The sequence below is a fragment of the Podarcis tiliguerta genome (genome assembly GCF_965153285.1).
Source record: "Podarcis tiliguerta genome assembly, chromosome: 5".
In the NCBI taxonomy this organism is placed as follows: domain Eukaryota; kingdom Metazoa; phylum Chordata; class Lepidosauria; order Squamata; family Lacertidae; genus Podarcis; species Podarcis tiliguerta.
Window position 1 is genome coordinate 87,693,493 of NC_139538.1, and position 16,118 is coordinate 87,709,610.

At 46.9% G+C, this 16,118-nt stretch overlaps 1 protein-coding gene and 1 long non-coding RNA gene across 3 annotated transcripts in view; one reads left to right on the top strand and one right to left on the bottom strand.

Moving 5' to 3' along the window:
- Positions 1-16,118, bottom strand: part of LOC310677513 — a 574,807-nt gene that overhangs the window by 471,336 nt on the left and 87,353 nt on the right. The window contains exon 2 of the long non-coding RNA XR_014511205.1: positions 741-1,736. This is a non-coding gene — a long non-coding RNA (uncharacterized lncRNA). The remainder of the gene's footprint in view (positions 1-740; positions 1,737-16,118) is intronic.
- MTG1 (mitochondrial ribosome associated GTPase 1) lies at positions 966-14,863 on the top strand. 2 transcript variants are annotated; one of them, XM_083440600.1, is made up of 11 exons: positions 966-1,081; positions 3,458-3,532; positions 4,914-5,005; positions 5,602-5,682; positions 6,318-6,374; positions 8,298-8,388; positions 8,567-8,628; positions 10,533-10,629; positions 12,178-12,259; positions 12,373-12,485; positions 13,227-14,863. In XM_083440600.1, the coding sequence occupies exons 1-11, from the start codon at positions 976-978 to the stop codon at positions 13,322-13,324; spliced, it is 954 nt and encodes a 317-aa protein (XP_083296726.1). In that variant the 5' UTR covers positions 966-975; the 3' UTR covers positions 13,325-14,863. The 2 variants fall into 2 exon arrangements, with proteins under 2 accessions (XP_083296726.1, XP_083296725.1); XM_083440599.1 differs by lacking the exons at positions 966-1,081; positions 3,458-3,532 and adding an exon at positions 3,744-3,816 and having other exon boundaries at positions 4,186-5,005.

Consider the following 16,118-nt stretch of genomic DNA (forward strand, 5'->3'; position numbering starts at 1 on the left):
GTTGTATACAGTGGTACCTCGGGTTAAGTACTTAATTCGTTCCGGAGGTCTGTTCTTAACCTGAAACTGTTCTTAACCTGAAGCACCACTTTAGCTAATGGGGCCTCCTGCTGCCGCGCACCGCCGGAGCACGATTTCTGTTCTCAACCTGAAGCAAAGTTCTTAACCCGAGGTACTATTTCTGGGTTAGCAGAGTCTGTAACCTGAAGCGTATGTAACCCGAGGTACCACTGTAAATGCTAAAGCAATCTTGCACACAATATTAAGACTGGGCTGAGGAAGTCGACGAAGGCTTCCCCTTCAACTTTTTATTTGGGTTGAGGGGTGTGGATCCCTTATTCTGAATAGGATTCCTCGCAAGAAAAGGGAAAAGTTGACAGCTATGGGGTGGGTGGGTGGGTGGGTGTGAAAGCCCACATACGTATATGGTAAAATCCTGTTTTTCCCTCCCGCTTCCCCAGTGTTTCCTATGGCTAGCAGTCATTCCATTTAACAGGGGGGGGGGGGGAAACACCACCATCTAATGTCAACAGAAATAACACCACCACAAAATAAAATACTGATCAGCCTACTCCATGCAATTCTAGGGCTCAGCAAGGACAAACGAGGTCTGTATCCCCACCCTCAAACAAATACACGGTATTTTCCAACCAAACTACGCAGAAAGGTGCGTTCACACGTTTGCCTGAAACACGTGTACGACCCTTGCGGGTCAGAACACTTAAGCCTTGCTCCCCTACCTGCCTCAGCGACGGGCCCCGCTCTTCGTTCTGCGCATGCGGCCTGGGGTGCCTTACGGGCGCCTTATGGGAGCGCCGGCAGGCATCCGTTCCTGACCGCTGACGTCACAGAGACCCGCCCCTCTCTCGGATTGGTGGGGCGGGGCCTTTGTTCCGTTGCCGTAGAAACAAAACCGGGCCTCTCTACCGGAAGTGCTTATAGCCGCCTGACAGGCAGTTGCCGAGAGAGGCCGACATGCGACTCGCGTCTCTCTTGCGGGCGCCGCTCCGAGGCTGGCGGGAGCGGTTCGACTACGGCGGCCGGGATGTGGCCCACTGGTTCCCCGGGCACATGGCGAGAGGCACGTTGGGCCGGTTTCCACTCGGGTGGGGAGCGGGGGGGAAGTAGCACGCAGGCCTGACTTCCGGTAGAAACCAGGGCTGTGGCCTCTCTAGGCCGAGGCGTCTCTGTGGCGTGGCTCAAATCCCTTCTGAGCCAGGAGGGCTCGTTTGCTTGAATATTTGTTATGTTGTTTAGTCGTGTCCGACTCTTCGTGACCCGATGGACTAGAGCACTCCAGGCACTCCTGTCTTCCATTGCCACCCGCAGTTTGGTCAAACTCATGCTGGTAGCTTCGAGAACACTGTCCAACCATCTCGTCCTCTGTCGTCCCCTTCTCCTTGTGCCCTCCATCTTTCCCAACATCAGGGTCTTTTCCAGGGAGTCTTCTCTTCTCATGAGGTGGCCAAAGTATTGGAGCCTCAGCTTCACAATCTGTCCTTCCAGTGAGCACTCAGGGCTGATTTCCTTCAGAATGGATAGGTTTAATCTTCTTGCAGTCCATGGGACTTTCAAGAGTCTCCTCCAGCACCATAATTCAAAAGTATCAATTCTTCGGCGATCAGCCTTCTTTATGGTCCAGCTCTCACTTCCATACATCACTACTGTGAAAACCATAGCTTTAACTATACGGACCTTTGTTGGCAAGGTGATGTCTCTGCTTTTTAAGATGCTGTCTAGGTTTGTCATTGCTTTCCTCCCAAGAAGCAGGCGTCTTTTAATTTTGTGGCTGCTGTCACCATCTGCAGTGATCATGGAGCCCAAGAAAGTAAAATCTCTCCTTGCCTCCATTTCTTCCCCTTCTATTTGCCAGGAGGTGATGGGACCAGTGGCCATGATCTTCGTTTTTTTGATGTTGAGCTTCAAACCATATTTTACACTCTCCTCTTTCACCCTCATTAAAAGGTTCTTTAATTCCTCCTCACTCTCTGCCATCAAGGTTGTGTCATCTGCATATCTGAGGTTGTTGATATTTCTTCTGGCAATCTTAATTCCGGGTAGGGATTCATCCAGCCCAGCCTTTCACATGATGAATTCTGCATATAAGTTAAATAAGCAGGGAGACATTTGTTTGTTTATTTGGTAAAAAAAACAAAACCCTCTTTTCCTGCTATAAAGGCTCTTAGGCCGGCTTACATGAAATCAGAACAAGACACTCCCTGACTGCAGGCTTAAAATCTAAAATCACATGCACGTGTGCACAGCACACAAGGAAAAAAGGGAGGAGGAGGGAGGAGGAAAATCAAAACCCACTGACAGCTGTACCTTCGTGGACCAACTGGCAAGGTTCAGGAGCAGGAGGTGCCTGGTGGAGCTGGGCCCTCCAGAAAAGTTGATGGAGTGAGCCTCCTGCTTATTGTCTCTCCCAGTTTTGTTTTTGACTCCCAGGGAGTCTGGTGGAACAGTTGCCCCCAGGGTGATAGCCAAAGGAGAGAGGAGGTGGCCTGGCCTATAGCAACAGAGCTGATGGGGCGAGCTCTGTTCTCCTGCTGCTGGAATTGTACTTGTACCTGCACATCTTCTTGCCTTCAAATTTTTATTAATTTTGAAGAAATGGGATATAAGCATAACATTATCCAAACAGTTGGTTCCACCCCTCTCCTAGAACCATATGCATAGTTGGTGGGCATCAGTCATCAGAGTATTCATTTGGATATGTCTTATATTAGCAAAATTGTCCATATAAGTTGTATCGTTCAGGGGGTGTGACATAGCTGTCAACTTTCAGATTTGAAAATAAGGAATCAGCAGCCTCAAAAATAAGGGATCAGCAGCCTCACCTGTCCCTGGGACAGTCTATGGGATATCTAACAATCTGGGATAGCAGCGGGAAACAGCGCTGGAATAAGGGAATTACCTGCAAAAAAAGGGAAGGTTGACAGCTATGGGGTGTGATCTCTTAGCTTCTCAGATAAAGCAATTGTCCATTATATGATATGTAGATAATCAAGTTTTCCCTGTTTTTTATTTGCTGTAAGAAGTTGTGCCGTTACCAAAAGAAAAGTGATAAGTTCCTTGTGCAATAATTTAATCTGAATATCTTTTTAAATTGTTAAGAAACCTTGGCATGGGTTGCATTGTACACCCTGACTTGTAATTTTGCTTATTTCTGCGAATACCCTTTGCCAAAACAGTTGCACTAATTCCACCGCATATGAAAAATCATGCCTATTACCTTCCACCCTCTCCAGCATGCTGCAGAGGATGTCTTGTCTATAGAGCTGCGTATTATGGGTGTTAAATGCTATCTGTGTATTAACTTAAAAGAATTTACTCAAATACTGGTTGATATTGATTTTAGTGGGGGTTTTGTCCATAGACTATTCCAATCTGCCTCTTCAAATTTGATACCAAAGTCCTTTTCCTGATTTTGTTTAATACTTTGGGTTTTTTGCAGGGCTGAAGGATATGCAGAAACGCCTGCGAGTCGTCGACTGCTTACTGGAGGTTCACGATGCCCGCATATCCTTTTGTAGCGATCAGCATGCGCACAAGCTACACCCATTAAAAGACATCCTTTCCCTTAGAAAGAATTCCAGGGCACTGCAATTTTACCCCCTCACAGAGCTAAGAATCTTCATGCAGCTTCACTGTCTGCAGGTTTGTTTCCATTAATAATAATAATAAAATTTATTTATTTATAATTTTCCCAGCCACTCTGGGCAGCTTTCAACAAAATTCTTAAAACAGAATAAAACTTCAAACATTAAAAACTTTCCTAAACAGGGCTGCCTTCGGATGTCTTCTAAAAGTCAGGTAAAGGTAAAGGTACCCCTGCCCGTTCGGGCCAGTCTTACCAGACTCTAGGGTTGTGCGCTCATCTCACTCTATAGGCCAGGAGCCAGCGCTGTCCGCAGACACTTCCGGGTCACATGGCCAGCGTGACAAGCTGCATCTGGCGAGCCAGCGCAGCACATGGAACGCCGTTTACCTTCCCGCTGGTAAGCGGTCCCTATTTATCTACTTGCACCCGGAGGTGCTTTCGAACTGCAAGGTTGGCAGGCGCTGGGACCGAACGACGAGAGCGCACCCCGCCGCGGGGATTCGAACCACCGACCATGCGATCAGCAAGTCCTAGGCGCTGAGGTTTTACCCACAGCGCCACCCGCGTCCCCTAAAAGTCAGATAGTTGTTTATTTCCTTGATATCTGATGGGAGGGCATTTCAACTGGCTGGTTGCCATTATTATTATTATTATTATTATTATTATTATTCCACCCTGAAGCGCCGCTATTTCCCCTGAGAACAACTCATGGCGACTTACAGATAAACAAGAAAAGCTAAGAACGTAGGAAAATAATAAAAAAAACACAATTAAACATTTATAGAATTAAAGCTATAGGTAGATGGATAGACGTTTATATATAAATGAAACCATACAAGTATGTAATTGCAGTAAAAACAGCAGTGCAGCATCCTTTTCATTAAAAGCAGTCAGTTCCCAAAAGTCTGTTGGAACAAGAAAGTCTTCATCTATTAAAATTAATGGAATATGCAAAAATGGCGAAACTCACCAGAAGAATAAGAAATCAAGAAGAAGAGAGACTTTTAAAAATGGAATAGGGGGAAATTATTGATTATTTGAGGACATATTGTAAACAATATGATGATACAAACATGGGCAGTAAGAGATAACTAAGGAAAGGATAAGGGGGAAATGTATAAATATATTTGAATTGTATATGCAGTAATAAAAGGATATGAAATCAGTAACTGCAGAAGGGAGGGGAAGGAAGTCAAGCAGAAGGTAAGGTAGATTTTTAAAGATTTTTGTTTTTCTAAATGTACACTAGGTTGCTGCTGCTTTTCTCATCTCTTTTTGGCTCCTTAGCACATGCACATCCCGCTCTCAGGCCGGAACCCTCAGTTGCAGGAAGCCTTAGGTATCCGCCCACACTTATTATTGTTGAACAAAATGGATCTGGCAGACCTAACCCACAAACAGGTAAGACCCAAGTAGGTTCGTTCTGCATTTGTCACTTTGACAAGCCCACAAACAAATTCACAGGTTGAGAAACAGCAGCATGAGTTTTCCAACTGGGCATCTTGGAACTTATTTTTAATGTAAATTATCTTGGGATTCCTTCTGAATCATGAGGCAAGATAGAAATAAAATTCATATTTTCTCTGGCCCTTCTTGCTGTCTCATGCTGACTGAGGTTCAGCAGGTGAGGACTAGAGAAAAGGCTTTCTCCATCAGAGTCTATGAAATGACCTCCCCAGGCAACTGCAGTTGCATTGAGAGAAGACTTAAAACTGATTAGACATTGGACATTTTATAGCTAGAGGTACATTTTAAAGTTCTTTTTTTACATGAGCCCTCCCCTTTTCTTTTTCTGTCTCTGCTGTATTGTTTTATACTGTTGCTTCACTGGATTTTAAATTGTTCTGTTCTTTTGAGCTAATGCAAGTTGTCAGCTGCCTTGTATCTACTTTGTGAATAAAGGCGAGATACACGTTCTTTGTAAATAAACAGTATAAATAGCTCTCATCTTCTTCACGCTCCCTGATTTCATAAATCTCTTCTTTATATGTTTATAGAGGATTCTAGAATGTTTGGAACAGCAGGGTGTTAGGAACGTCCTCTTCACGGATTGCCTGAAAGATGAAAATATCCAAAAGGTACTACTTTGCTGTCATAGCAAAGTTACATTCTGGTAAGGTAGGTTAGGAGTGGAAGTTTTGCATCCTAAAATCAAGCTTCTTTCTTGTGCTTGTTAGTGGCTGAAATGGTGAGACCTTGTCTCTTAGCAGATTTATTAAACTTAAAGGTAAAGGTACCCCTGCCCGTATGGGCCAGTCTTGACAGACTCTAGGGTTGTGCGCCCATCTCACTCAAGAGGCCGGGGGCCAGCGCTGTCCGGAGACACTTCCGGGTCACATGGCCAGCGTGACATCGCAGCTCTGGCGAGCCAGAGCCGCACACGGAAACGCCGTTTACCTTCCCGCTAGTAAGCGGTCCCTATTTATCTACTTGCACCCGGGAGTGCTTTCGAACTGCTAGGTTGGCAGGCGCTGGGACCGAACAACGGGAGCGCACCCCGCCACGGGGATTAGAACTGCCGACCTTTCGATCGGCAAGCCCTAGGCGCTGAGGCTTTTACCCACAGCGCCACCTGCGTCACTTTATTAAAACTTGGGGGATTGAAAAAAAGAGAGAGAGAGACGGACCAGTTGTCCTGTTGATCTCCCTCATTTAGGGGCCAAGAGCAGCCCAACAGTAGTTCCACTGAAACTGCTATTGTATTTCTTTGCAGATTATTCCCCATGTCACAGAACTGATCAGCAACAGTCCACGGTACCAGAGGGATGAGGTCAGTTATATTGTATATAAGGTAAAGGGACCCCTGACTATTAGGTCCAGTCGTGGCCGACTCTGGGGTTGCGGCACTCATCTCGCTTTATTGGCCAAGGGAGCCGACGTACAGCTGGTCATGTGGCCAGCATGACTAAGCCGCTTCTGGCGAACCAGAGCAGCGCACGGAAACACCGTTTACCTTCCCGCAGGAGCGGTACCTATTTATCTACTTGCACTTTGAGGTGCAAACTGCTAGGTTGGCAGGAGCAGGGACCGAGCAACGGGTGCTCACCCCATTGCGGGGATTCGAACTGCTGACCTTCTGATTGGCAAGTCCTAGGCCCTGTGGTTTAACCCACAGCGCCACCTATGTCCCTCATATTGTATGTAGTCAGTGCTTTTTTTCCGTGAAGAAAAGTTGCCGGCACTGCGTACTGTTGATATTGAGGGGATTCCACACCTGAATACAGAATATTTAACATGGCATTTTAAAAATGTGATTTATGTTCTGGAGCATGCAAGGGGTGGGGAGATTCTAGGATTATTTCCTGAATGATTTCCAATTAATGAAGACTCTTAATTGAATCCTGATCCTGAAACACAGCTTGCCCTCCTACCGCCTTTTGAGATTATTTTATAGAGTTCTGGGAACAGTTACAGTCTCTACCCAGAAAACTATCCCCCATCCTGCATCCCCCCCCCCACTTTCTCCTCCCCCTTTCTTTCCTCCTTTCCCCCTCCCACCTGAGAAATCACAGGAGGAATTGCTGCTTCTCCCCACCACTGGAGGAGGCGGCCTCAGGTGTCCCCGCTCTGCAGCACTGGGAAGCTTTTCTGGGGGAAGCGATGGAAACTGTAACAGGGCCCCCCGCCTTCATCCTGACAGGCAGCCACCGCTGTCCGCATCTGTGCAGCGTTACACATTTTTAGCCCCCCCCCCCAACAAATACAGTGGTACCTCAGGTTACATACACTTCAGGTTACATACTCCGCTAACCCAGAAATAGTGCTTCAGGTTAAGAACTTTGCTTCAGGTTGAGAACAGAAACCGTGCTCTGGCGGCGCGGCAGCTGCAGGAGGCCCCATTAGCTAATGTGGTGCTTCAGGTTAAGAACAGTTTCAGGTTAAGAACGGACCTCCGGAACGAATTAAGTACTTAACCCGAGGTACCACTGTAGCCTGATGACAATGGTTCCATTTCTGCAAGCACAGGATAGGGACAGGAGATTAACATCTGCAATCAACTGCTGTGGGGCAGGAAGATGGGGTGGGGGATAGGGAGTGGGGCGGCTGAGCTATTTGCCCTTCATTTCTGCAGATGGATATACCGTATTTTTCGCCCCATAGGGCACACCAGCCCATAGGGGGAAATAAAGAGAAAAAAATTATTTCTCCCCCCCCCCCAGAACAGGCAGCTCTCCGCAAGCCTTGGGAGACCAGCGCGACTTCCCGCCGGGCTCCCACGGCTTGCGGATATCTGCCTGAAGCCCAAACCAGGTCGTGGAACAGCGGGATGGCGGCGCTCCGCCTCCCCGCTGTCCCCCGAGCTTGTGGGGCTGGTGGCGGGGAGAAGCGCCGCAAGCCTCCAAACCAGGTTGGGGAACCGAAGCCCGGGGTGCGCTGTGCAGTGCGCCCCAGGCTTCGAGATGCAGGCTGCTATCCGCAAGCCTAGGGAGCCCAACGGGAACTCCCGCGGGCTCCCAAGGCTTGCGGAGAGCTTCCTGAAGCCTGGAGAGTGAGAGGGGTCGGTGCGCACTGACCCCTCTCGCTCTCCAGGCTTCAGCGAAAGCCTGCCTTCGCCCCATAGGATGCACACACATTTCCCCTTCATTTTTGGAGGGGGAAAAGTGCGTCCTATAGGGCGAAAAATACGGTACTTCTGTTGTCGGCTATTTTTGCAAGGCTACAGACCGCTTCTGGCCTTTCTGCTTGGTTCCAGAACGTGGAGAGCTGCATCATGGTCATTGGAGTGCCAAATGTGGGGAAATCATCAGTCATCAATTCGCTGAGAAGGGTGCACCTCAGAAAAGGTATGTTTTGCTCCTTCGGATCGGACCAATAGCGCTGGTGCATGTGAGCAGATTCCATGGCAACAGTTACGGGCCAAAAGGCCTAGGAACCTATTCTGTTGACAGCTACTCTGTATTTTGCGTGTAACTGCTGATCTCTCCCCCTCCCCTTTCTCTCTCCCCTCTGCCCAACCCAAAGGGAAAGCCTCCATGGTTGGTGGGACACCAGGCATTACCAGAGCAGTTCTCACCAGAATCCAGGTAATGCGAAATTGGGAAGTGGCTGAGGGGCTGCAGTGCAAGACTCCTTTTCTGGGTATATGAAAGCGAAGGATGTATCACAGATGGATATTCCGTCAGTGATAAATGGCAGTGCTTGAGTAGTGTTGCCATGAATATGTAGCCTCCCAATGTGACAGGGAAAACCTCTGTGCTCACAGAAGACGGACCTGCGAAGTGTGCAGAGGTGGGTTCTATGTCTGGTTAGATTTGTGTCGGATGTAAACATACAAGTCAACAGACAGCGCCTGTGTTGTTGTTGTTTAGTCGTGTCCGACTCTTCGTGACCCCATGGACCAGAGCTCACCAGGCTCCCACTTCCTCCCCCAGTTAGGTCAAACTCATTCTGGTAGCTTCGAGAACACTGTCCAACCATCTCGTCCTCTGTCGTCCCCTACTCCTTGTGCCCTCCATCTTTCCCAACATCAGGGTCTTTTTCAGGGAGTCTTCTCTTCTCATGAGGTGGCCAAAATATTGGAGCCTCAGCTTCAGGAGCTGTCCTTCCAGTGAGCCCTCAGGGCTGATTTCCTTCAGAATTGATAGGTTTGATCTTCTTGCAGTCCATGGGACTCTCAATAGTCTCCTCCCGCACCAGAATTCAAAAGCATCAATTCTTCGGCGATCACCCTTCTTTATGGTCCAGCTCTCACTTCCATACATCTGTGTTACATCTTCCTGTGTTACATCTTCCTATTTGCATGAATTGGGGATGCTTAAGGCAGCTGGTGAGAATAATTTAAATTTTTTAGTAGAAAAGCAGCGTGACATTTTTGTGTACGGGTCAGCGTGTCAGATTAGGGCCAGGGAGACCCAGATTCAAATCCCCACTTGGCCGTGAGATTTACTAAGCTGGTGCCTGGGCAAGTTGCTATCTTTCAGCATAATTTATCTCACTGGATGTTGGGAGGATAGAATGGAGCTGGGTGCGAGTTGACCCAGGTACACTGTCCTGAGCTTCTTAGAAGGAAAGCCGAGATATAAAATCAATAGTAAACTCCCTAAAAATACAAAACAGCAGCAGAAAAAAATTACACACCACTAGGCTTTTTAAAGCAATTACATAATTCACTTTCCAGAAAATCTTCAGGAGTCACAAACCTTTCAACACCCTAAGAAGACAAAGCCCAAACTATATAGAAAATTAAAAGTAGCAAATGCTGAGATGAACAGGACATTCTCTCTCTGGCAGTTGTAGTTGGCATCTGTCTGTGTCAAGGGACAATGGAGTGCACCCCGGGGGTGAAGTCAAACGGCCACAGAATTGCAGCGCCTGCTGTAGCCGCAGAGACCAGTAACTCCTAGCTGCTCCCTCCCACGTGGTTTTTGCTGCATCAGCAGCACCAAAGTGAGCCCTGGCAGCTAAAAGATAATAGAGAAGATTCCAGGTGGATCTCCCTTGGGGAAAGAATTGCAGTTCCTTCCCCTGTAGTAACCCACTTAACCTCCATGGGTAGTGGAAGCTGGAGATCCAATGAAGATCTCAGTTGCTGAGATCAGTTACTACAGCCGGTCATTCAGATTGTCTGATCCCAGATTGTTTAGGGATTGATGAGGCAGAAGCAGCACTAGTTTTAATTGTGCTCACCAGCAAACTTTGAGTCCATGACAGTTCTTAAGAATTGCTGCAATATTCATACATTGTTGAGCCTCTGGCTGGCTGCTGTGTTCTGAGTTGAAGTTTCCCAAAGCAACTGTGTGTGTGTAAACTGTTGTAGTAATCAAGGCTGGATGTTTCTAGAGCATCTGGGTCTTGCGTCAAGCAGGACCCCTCTATTCAGAAAGCTGCACTGGTTCTTGAGCATTGCGAGTGAGCTGGGTAGCCATTTTTTAAGCGTATTCTTAGAGCATCATTTCCCAAAAGGATGTTAGATGTCTCCATGTTTCAGGTGAGTGAAAGGCCCATCATGTTCTTGCTGGATACTCCTGGAGTGCTGTCTCCCCAGATTGGGTGTGTGGAAACAGGACTGAAGTTAGCACTCTGCGGTAAGAGGACTCTGTGCATATATGCTACTTATGGGGTCTGGGTAGGAGATGCAATTTTATTTTATTTTCATAAAGCCCCACTTGTGTAAAACAGCAACTCAAAGGGCTCAACAAGAAGAATTCTTGACCTTGCTGGCTAAGCAAGCAATGCCCCAGGCAGGGGATGGAAATAGCCACATAAGATCCATTGCCAGGGAACCAGAAAAGTCAACTTTTTTCTTAAAAGTCTGAAATGGGGGGGAAATGGGACTTTTGGGAGCAAAATGAATATATTTCAATCTTTTGGGGTGATGAGTGAAATACTTTTTTAAGAATTATGTTAAAATGTTATATAATTCAGGCTTTTATAACTTTTCTAGCCCACAGACTGAAAAAGAAATCATATTTGTGATAATAGCATTGCGACTTTTGTTTGACTCCACTACTGAACAAAGCAATGCAATTTGGCTCAGATTCCACTAAGGAGTTGTGCTGGTGGAAGCCAGCAGAAGTCATGCTAGCACAATACGGCTTCCTCCACTCTCATCCCATCCCCCCCCCAATAGTTCTGGGGGTTCAGGAGACTCCCTCTAGAACAGCTTGTGCTGACAAAGTGACCATAATACTGTGATGTTGAATTCCTTGCTTTATGCTTGATGTTGCAAACGTACTTTTAAAATTTGCAGAATACAGAGCATTCTTAGGCTTTTGATCCCATCTGGGAATCTGCTGCTACAGCATAATAGCAAGGCACACCCTCCATCATTCCACATTGTTCTGTGAACCACCCCGAGACCACGAGATATAGGACAGTATAGAAATTCAAATAATAAAACAACAAACCTGCAGCTGTGAGGCTTGCTCACAAGTCCAGGGCTGGCTCTTTAAACCATCTTCCTGTATTAGTTCCTCGCCTATGGCTCTGCATATTGCCCTGCGTATCCTGACCCATGAGGGATGCAGGTGGCGCTGTGGATTAAACCACAGAGTCTATGACTTGCCAATCAGAAGGTCGGCAGTTTGAATCCCTGTGATGGGGTGAGCTCCTGTTGCTCAGTCCCAGCTCCTGTCAACCTAGCAGTTGGAAAGCACATCAAAGTGCAAGTAGATACGGAGCGGGAAGGTAAACGGCGTTTCCGTGCGCTGCTCTGGTTCGCCAGAAGCGGCTTAGTCATGCTGGCCACATGACCCAGAAGCTGTACGTTGGCTCCCTCGGCTAGTAAAGCGAGATGAGCGTCGCAACCCCAGAGTTGGTCACGACTGGACCTAATGGTCAGGGGTCCCTTTACCTTTACTTATCCTGACCCATACTAACTAAAATGAAGCTTGAAAGCAGTAGGGGCAAGCAGGGATCACGTGCTCACTTAAACCTCTTTGGAGTCCTGGATTCTGCATTGCTTGGCACCCCAGTCCAACCAGGATTTGGCCCAAATGAACATCTGGCTCAGCTTGGGCACTAGAGCGCCTTATTGACGATATCTCCAGCTGCTCATTCGCCGTAGGGCGATGCTTGGTGGGTATAGATCGGCCCAACTCTGCCACAAATCCCTTTGGCCATTTTTCACCCAGGAGCGATCAAGGATCACCTGGTGGGCGAGGACGTCATTGCTGATTACCTTCTTTACACACTGAACCAGCGGCAACAATTCAGGTGAGACAATCCCTTAAAATCCAGGTTGGGGTTGGAAACACTGGATATGGGAGTCTCCTGGTTTTTTGGGTTTTTTTAAAAGAAACCTCTCCTTTTGTTCCTTGACCATGCAGTTACGTAGAACGTTATGGGCTGGATGGTCCTTCGGATAACGTGGAGAGTGTACTTAAGAGCATTGCTCTGAGCCTGGGCAAGACTCAGAAAATCAAAATACTGACTGGCACAGGTGAGCCCCGTCCTCCTCTCCCTGCCACCAGATGTTTAGGCTGGAAATTTTGCAAATTGGGGTGGAAAGAGTTCAGCCTAGAGGTAAAACACATGTAGAGAAGTACCCAGGGTCCCCTGTGCCCACTGGCATTTCCTGATGTCCTGTACCTCGGAAGGCGAGGTTTGGTGATCGCCTTTGCGTGCTGCTGCTGTTGCTCCCGACATAGTGACGATGGGTGTGGCATTTGCCTCCTAGGTGGGTCATAAGGAAGGGGTTAAAATGAGTGTGATATGATTGGCCAGTGGAAACTGATAGGAGGAGTTAGGGTTAGAGGGGGAGTTGTGTGAAAGTTAGTTGAGAGTTGAAGAAGGAGGAGGGAGGTTAAGTCTCTGGGTTGGTCGAGTTGTGTGGTGAGAGAGTGAGAGGAATTGTTAGGTGGAGTCAGATAGATAGTTGGAATAATCAGTTTGAAGTTGTTAGGACAGTTAAGGAACTAAGTTTAAGAAACTACCGAGGAAAATTAACTGAAACCATAAGCTTGTTCATGCCTATAAATAAACTTGATTATTTATTAATGTTAACAACTGTCTGGACTCTGTGATTACCCGTGAGTTGAAACAGGTTGGTGGCAGCGAAGAAAGCAATCCCAGTGGTGGCACAGGGTCAATAGACCTTCAAACGTCCGGGGGCCCTGTGTAATCGCCACAATGGGCACAGACAGTTCTGTAATTCAGTCTTCTCCATCCTTTTGCCCGGCAGGAAATGTGACCGTGAAGGCACCAAACTACAACGCAGCAGCGTCCGAGTTTATCCACACTTTCCGCAAGGGACTCCTGGGGAAAGTCATGCTTGACTAAGGGCTTTCCTAGGCGGTGCTGAAGTTTTCTCCTGGGTCGTTCTGGAGGATTCTACCTGGGACAGCAGTGTGCCATCCTTAAGCCTGGAGCCACTGGCAGGTTGACCTCCTTTGTGGATGCAGTTGCAGAGCCCTGAGATGGGGATGGAGCAGGCAGCAATGGCCGTAACTGGCTACATTTCTCCCTCTTTTCTGTACGTCTTCCCTCACTGCCCCACCTGCCGTTCCTTCCTCAGGTTGCAGTAGCTGGGCGAGTTTTTTATTTTGAGAAAGAGCAAGGTCTTTCTTCAGAAGCTGAAGCACAGTGATCGTAAGGAACCTGTTACAGGTTGCGGTGTCTGCGCGAACAGTTTGTCAGCAAGTTGCACATGCGATAAGCTAACCGATGACCCTGAGTACCCTTGGGATTATTACTTCTGGGGGCCTTTCACTGCTGCTTGCTGCTTTCCCTGTGCCACTATGGGGTAGGCAATGATTCTCAGCTTGTCTCTGCTTTCTAAGCAATCACACAAGAGTGCTGCCATTCCACTTTCATTTTAAAAAGTGATGTAGATTATGTTGATTTTTAACTTGTTTGAACTATGTATGTAAGCTGTCTCCGAATGGTGGCTAACAGTGGTTTTAGTAAATGATTTTTAAAGAAATAGCTCCAGTTCAAAGGTGTTATTTCTGCCTCCTGCTGCCTTACTCTCGGCGAGGACTGCACCTCGCCTTTATTGCCTCCTGCCTGCTCTTACAATATATTATTAAAATGTGAATTGGCCATGCCTTGGGGCAGATCTGTTGTACAAAGTTGATCTAATGCAAAGGGACATTTTACTCAGGTTGGAAAAATTGGCCATAATTCGGAAGTGACTGAGCTGGTTAACTTCTTCCCTTTAGAGTGGTCTGGGCTGTTGATTTGCTTTGCTGTCTCCAGCTTCTTTGCTCTTCTGCTCTCGTCCTCCTTGCCGGAATTTTGTTGACTTCTCCGCTTTATTAGGGGCCGATGTGGATGAGAAAGGAATCTCAACTATTTATTTCCCCAGTCTAGCATGAAAGGGTTTTCCATTGTAATGGCTGGGGGCTGCCCTGATAGCACATACTGTCGAAATAAGATGGAAGCATTCAAAAGCAATGCTTGGGAAGCAATAGCGTTGGGGCAGATGGGAGGAGATGTTTTAAGGACGTAGCAGTTCACTTGTGAAGCAACATGAGGATTGCTTCCTCGTTGGATTTAATAGAAGAGCAGCCAAGAGTTGAAACTAAATTCTGAAGATGCTCAGGTAGTGAAAAACTGACCTATTCTTATCTAACAGTTTTTATATCAAATATCTGAGACATTTATCAGGACGTTTATTAGGCCCAGATCCTGGTATTGCCTCCCTAATGTATTTCACTGTATTTAGAATAAATTATGCAGGTGTACAGATAATCTGACAAATAACACGGTAAATTGTCCGAATTATTCTCGTCGTCTGCAGTGCTCTGTGATTTGCTTCGTTGCTGTAAAAATAACTACACAGCTCGTTGCTCTTAAAATACAAGATTTCAAAACGAACATGAACATGGATTAATTCTCTTTTTTTTATTTTCACATCACCTTTCAAACACGAGAAAAGAGTGTTGAGACAGTGTCACGAATTGGGCCTCTCCATTTCCCCACGTTTTGTATAGGTGAGGGCTACCCATGATTACAAAGTACAGAAGAGGTAATTTTGTAAACATGCTACTTACATGGAAATATCTCGTGTGGAATCTCTCATGAATGAAGCACCCTTCTCGCTCCCACCCCCGAGGCACCAGAGACAGCACACGGTACTTGTTATTTAGCTCCACAGATTTCTTACCGAACGTCATAAAATCAAGGTGAAGGATCTTCACGTTTGACTTATTACAAAAGCTACTGTAAAAAGTTACTTGTCGCACAAAGTGTGGTCCAAAGAGTTGGAACTAGACCGACAAGGACTTAGCAAAATGTGCACACACATTTTAAAACTGTTTTCTTTGTGGCGAGCTAAGCGGAAACCTGAAAACAGGAAAATAAATAACGAAGACTGAACTGGTGCCAGTGTTGGCAGTGACTGCTGAGCAGCGGCAGCTTGGAGCTGTGATGGAGAACGTGTGAGAGGCAGCCCGTGTCTCCTAGCCAGGCACAAGTTGTGTCGCTATTCATTCTGCTGCAGTTGGCCCCTAAGATTTGGCTGTAAGACTTCAACCCTAAGCATGCTGCCATCATGGAATAAGGTTCCTTTTAAATTTGTAAACTTGGCTTACAGCTGAAAGAGAGTGGTTTTTATTGGCATTTAAATGGACAAGGAGCCACTGACTTCATTGGGCAGCTTAATCCGAAGCGCAGCTCCTGCTATACAGCTAGTTTTAGCTGAAGCTCTTTGAAACTTTTTCTACTGCCTTTTTGTACCGATTCGGACAATCGGTCCATTTTGCCTAGTAGTCTAACTTCTGCTGGTTCTAGAGGTGGGGTGGGGGGGTGGGGAGCAGCCTTAGGCAGAAGTCTTTCTCTGCCTCTGCTACCTGAGATCTCTTTAACTAAAGATTCCAGGGATTGAAGAGGTCACTTTCTACAGTGATACCTTGGTTTAAACAGCTTAGTTTATGAACAACTTGGATTAAGAATGCTGCAAACGCAGAAGTAGGTGTTTTGGTTTGTGAACTTTGCCTTGGAAGCAGAACATGTTCCGCTTCCTGTCGAGTGTGTTCCATTTGTAAATTGAGTCCCTCGCTGCTCTGGGAAAGCACACCTTGGTTTAAGAACACTTTGGTTTCAGAACGGACTTCCGGAACGGATTAAGTTT

What these genes read in the sequence shown, in the direction of transcription:
- MTG1 (XM_083440600.1), top strand. Translation starts at nt 976, where the DNA reads ATGCGACTCGCGTCTCTCTTGCGGGCGCCGCTCCGAGGCTGGCGGGAG. An exon ending in CAGACCTAACCCACAAACAG is followed by an intron (nt 5,006 to 5,601) that starts GTAAGACCCAAG and finishes ATATGTTTATAG; the next exon opens with AGGATTCTAGAATGTTTGGA. An exon ending in CAGTTCTCACCAGAATCCAG is followed by an intron (nt 8,629 to 10,532) that starts GTAATGCGAAAT and finishes TCCATGTTTCAG; the next exon opens with GTGAGTGAAAGGCCCATCAT.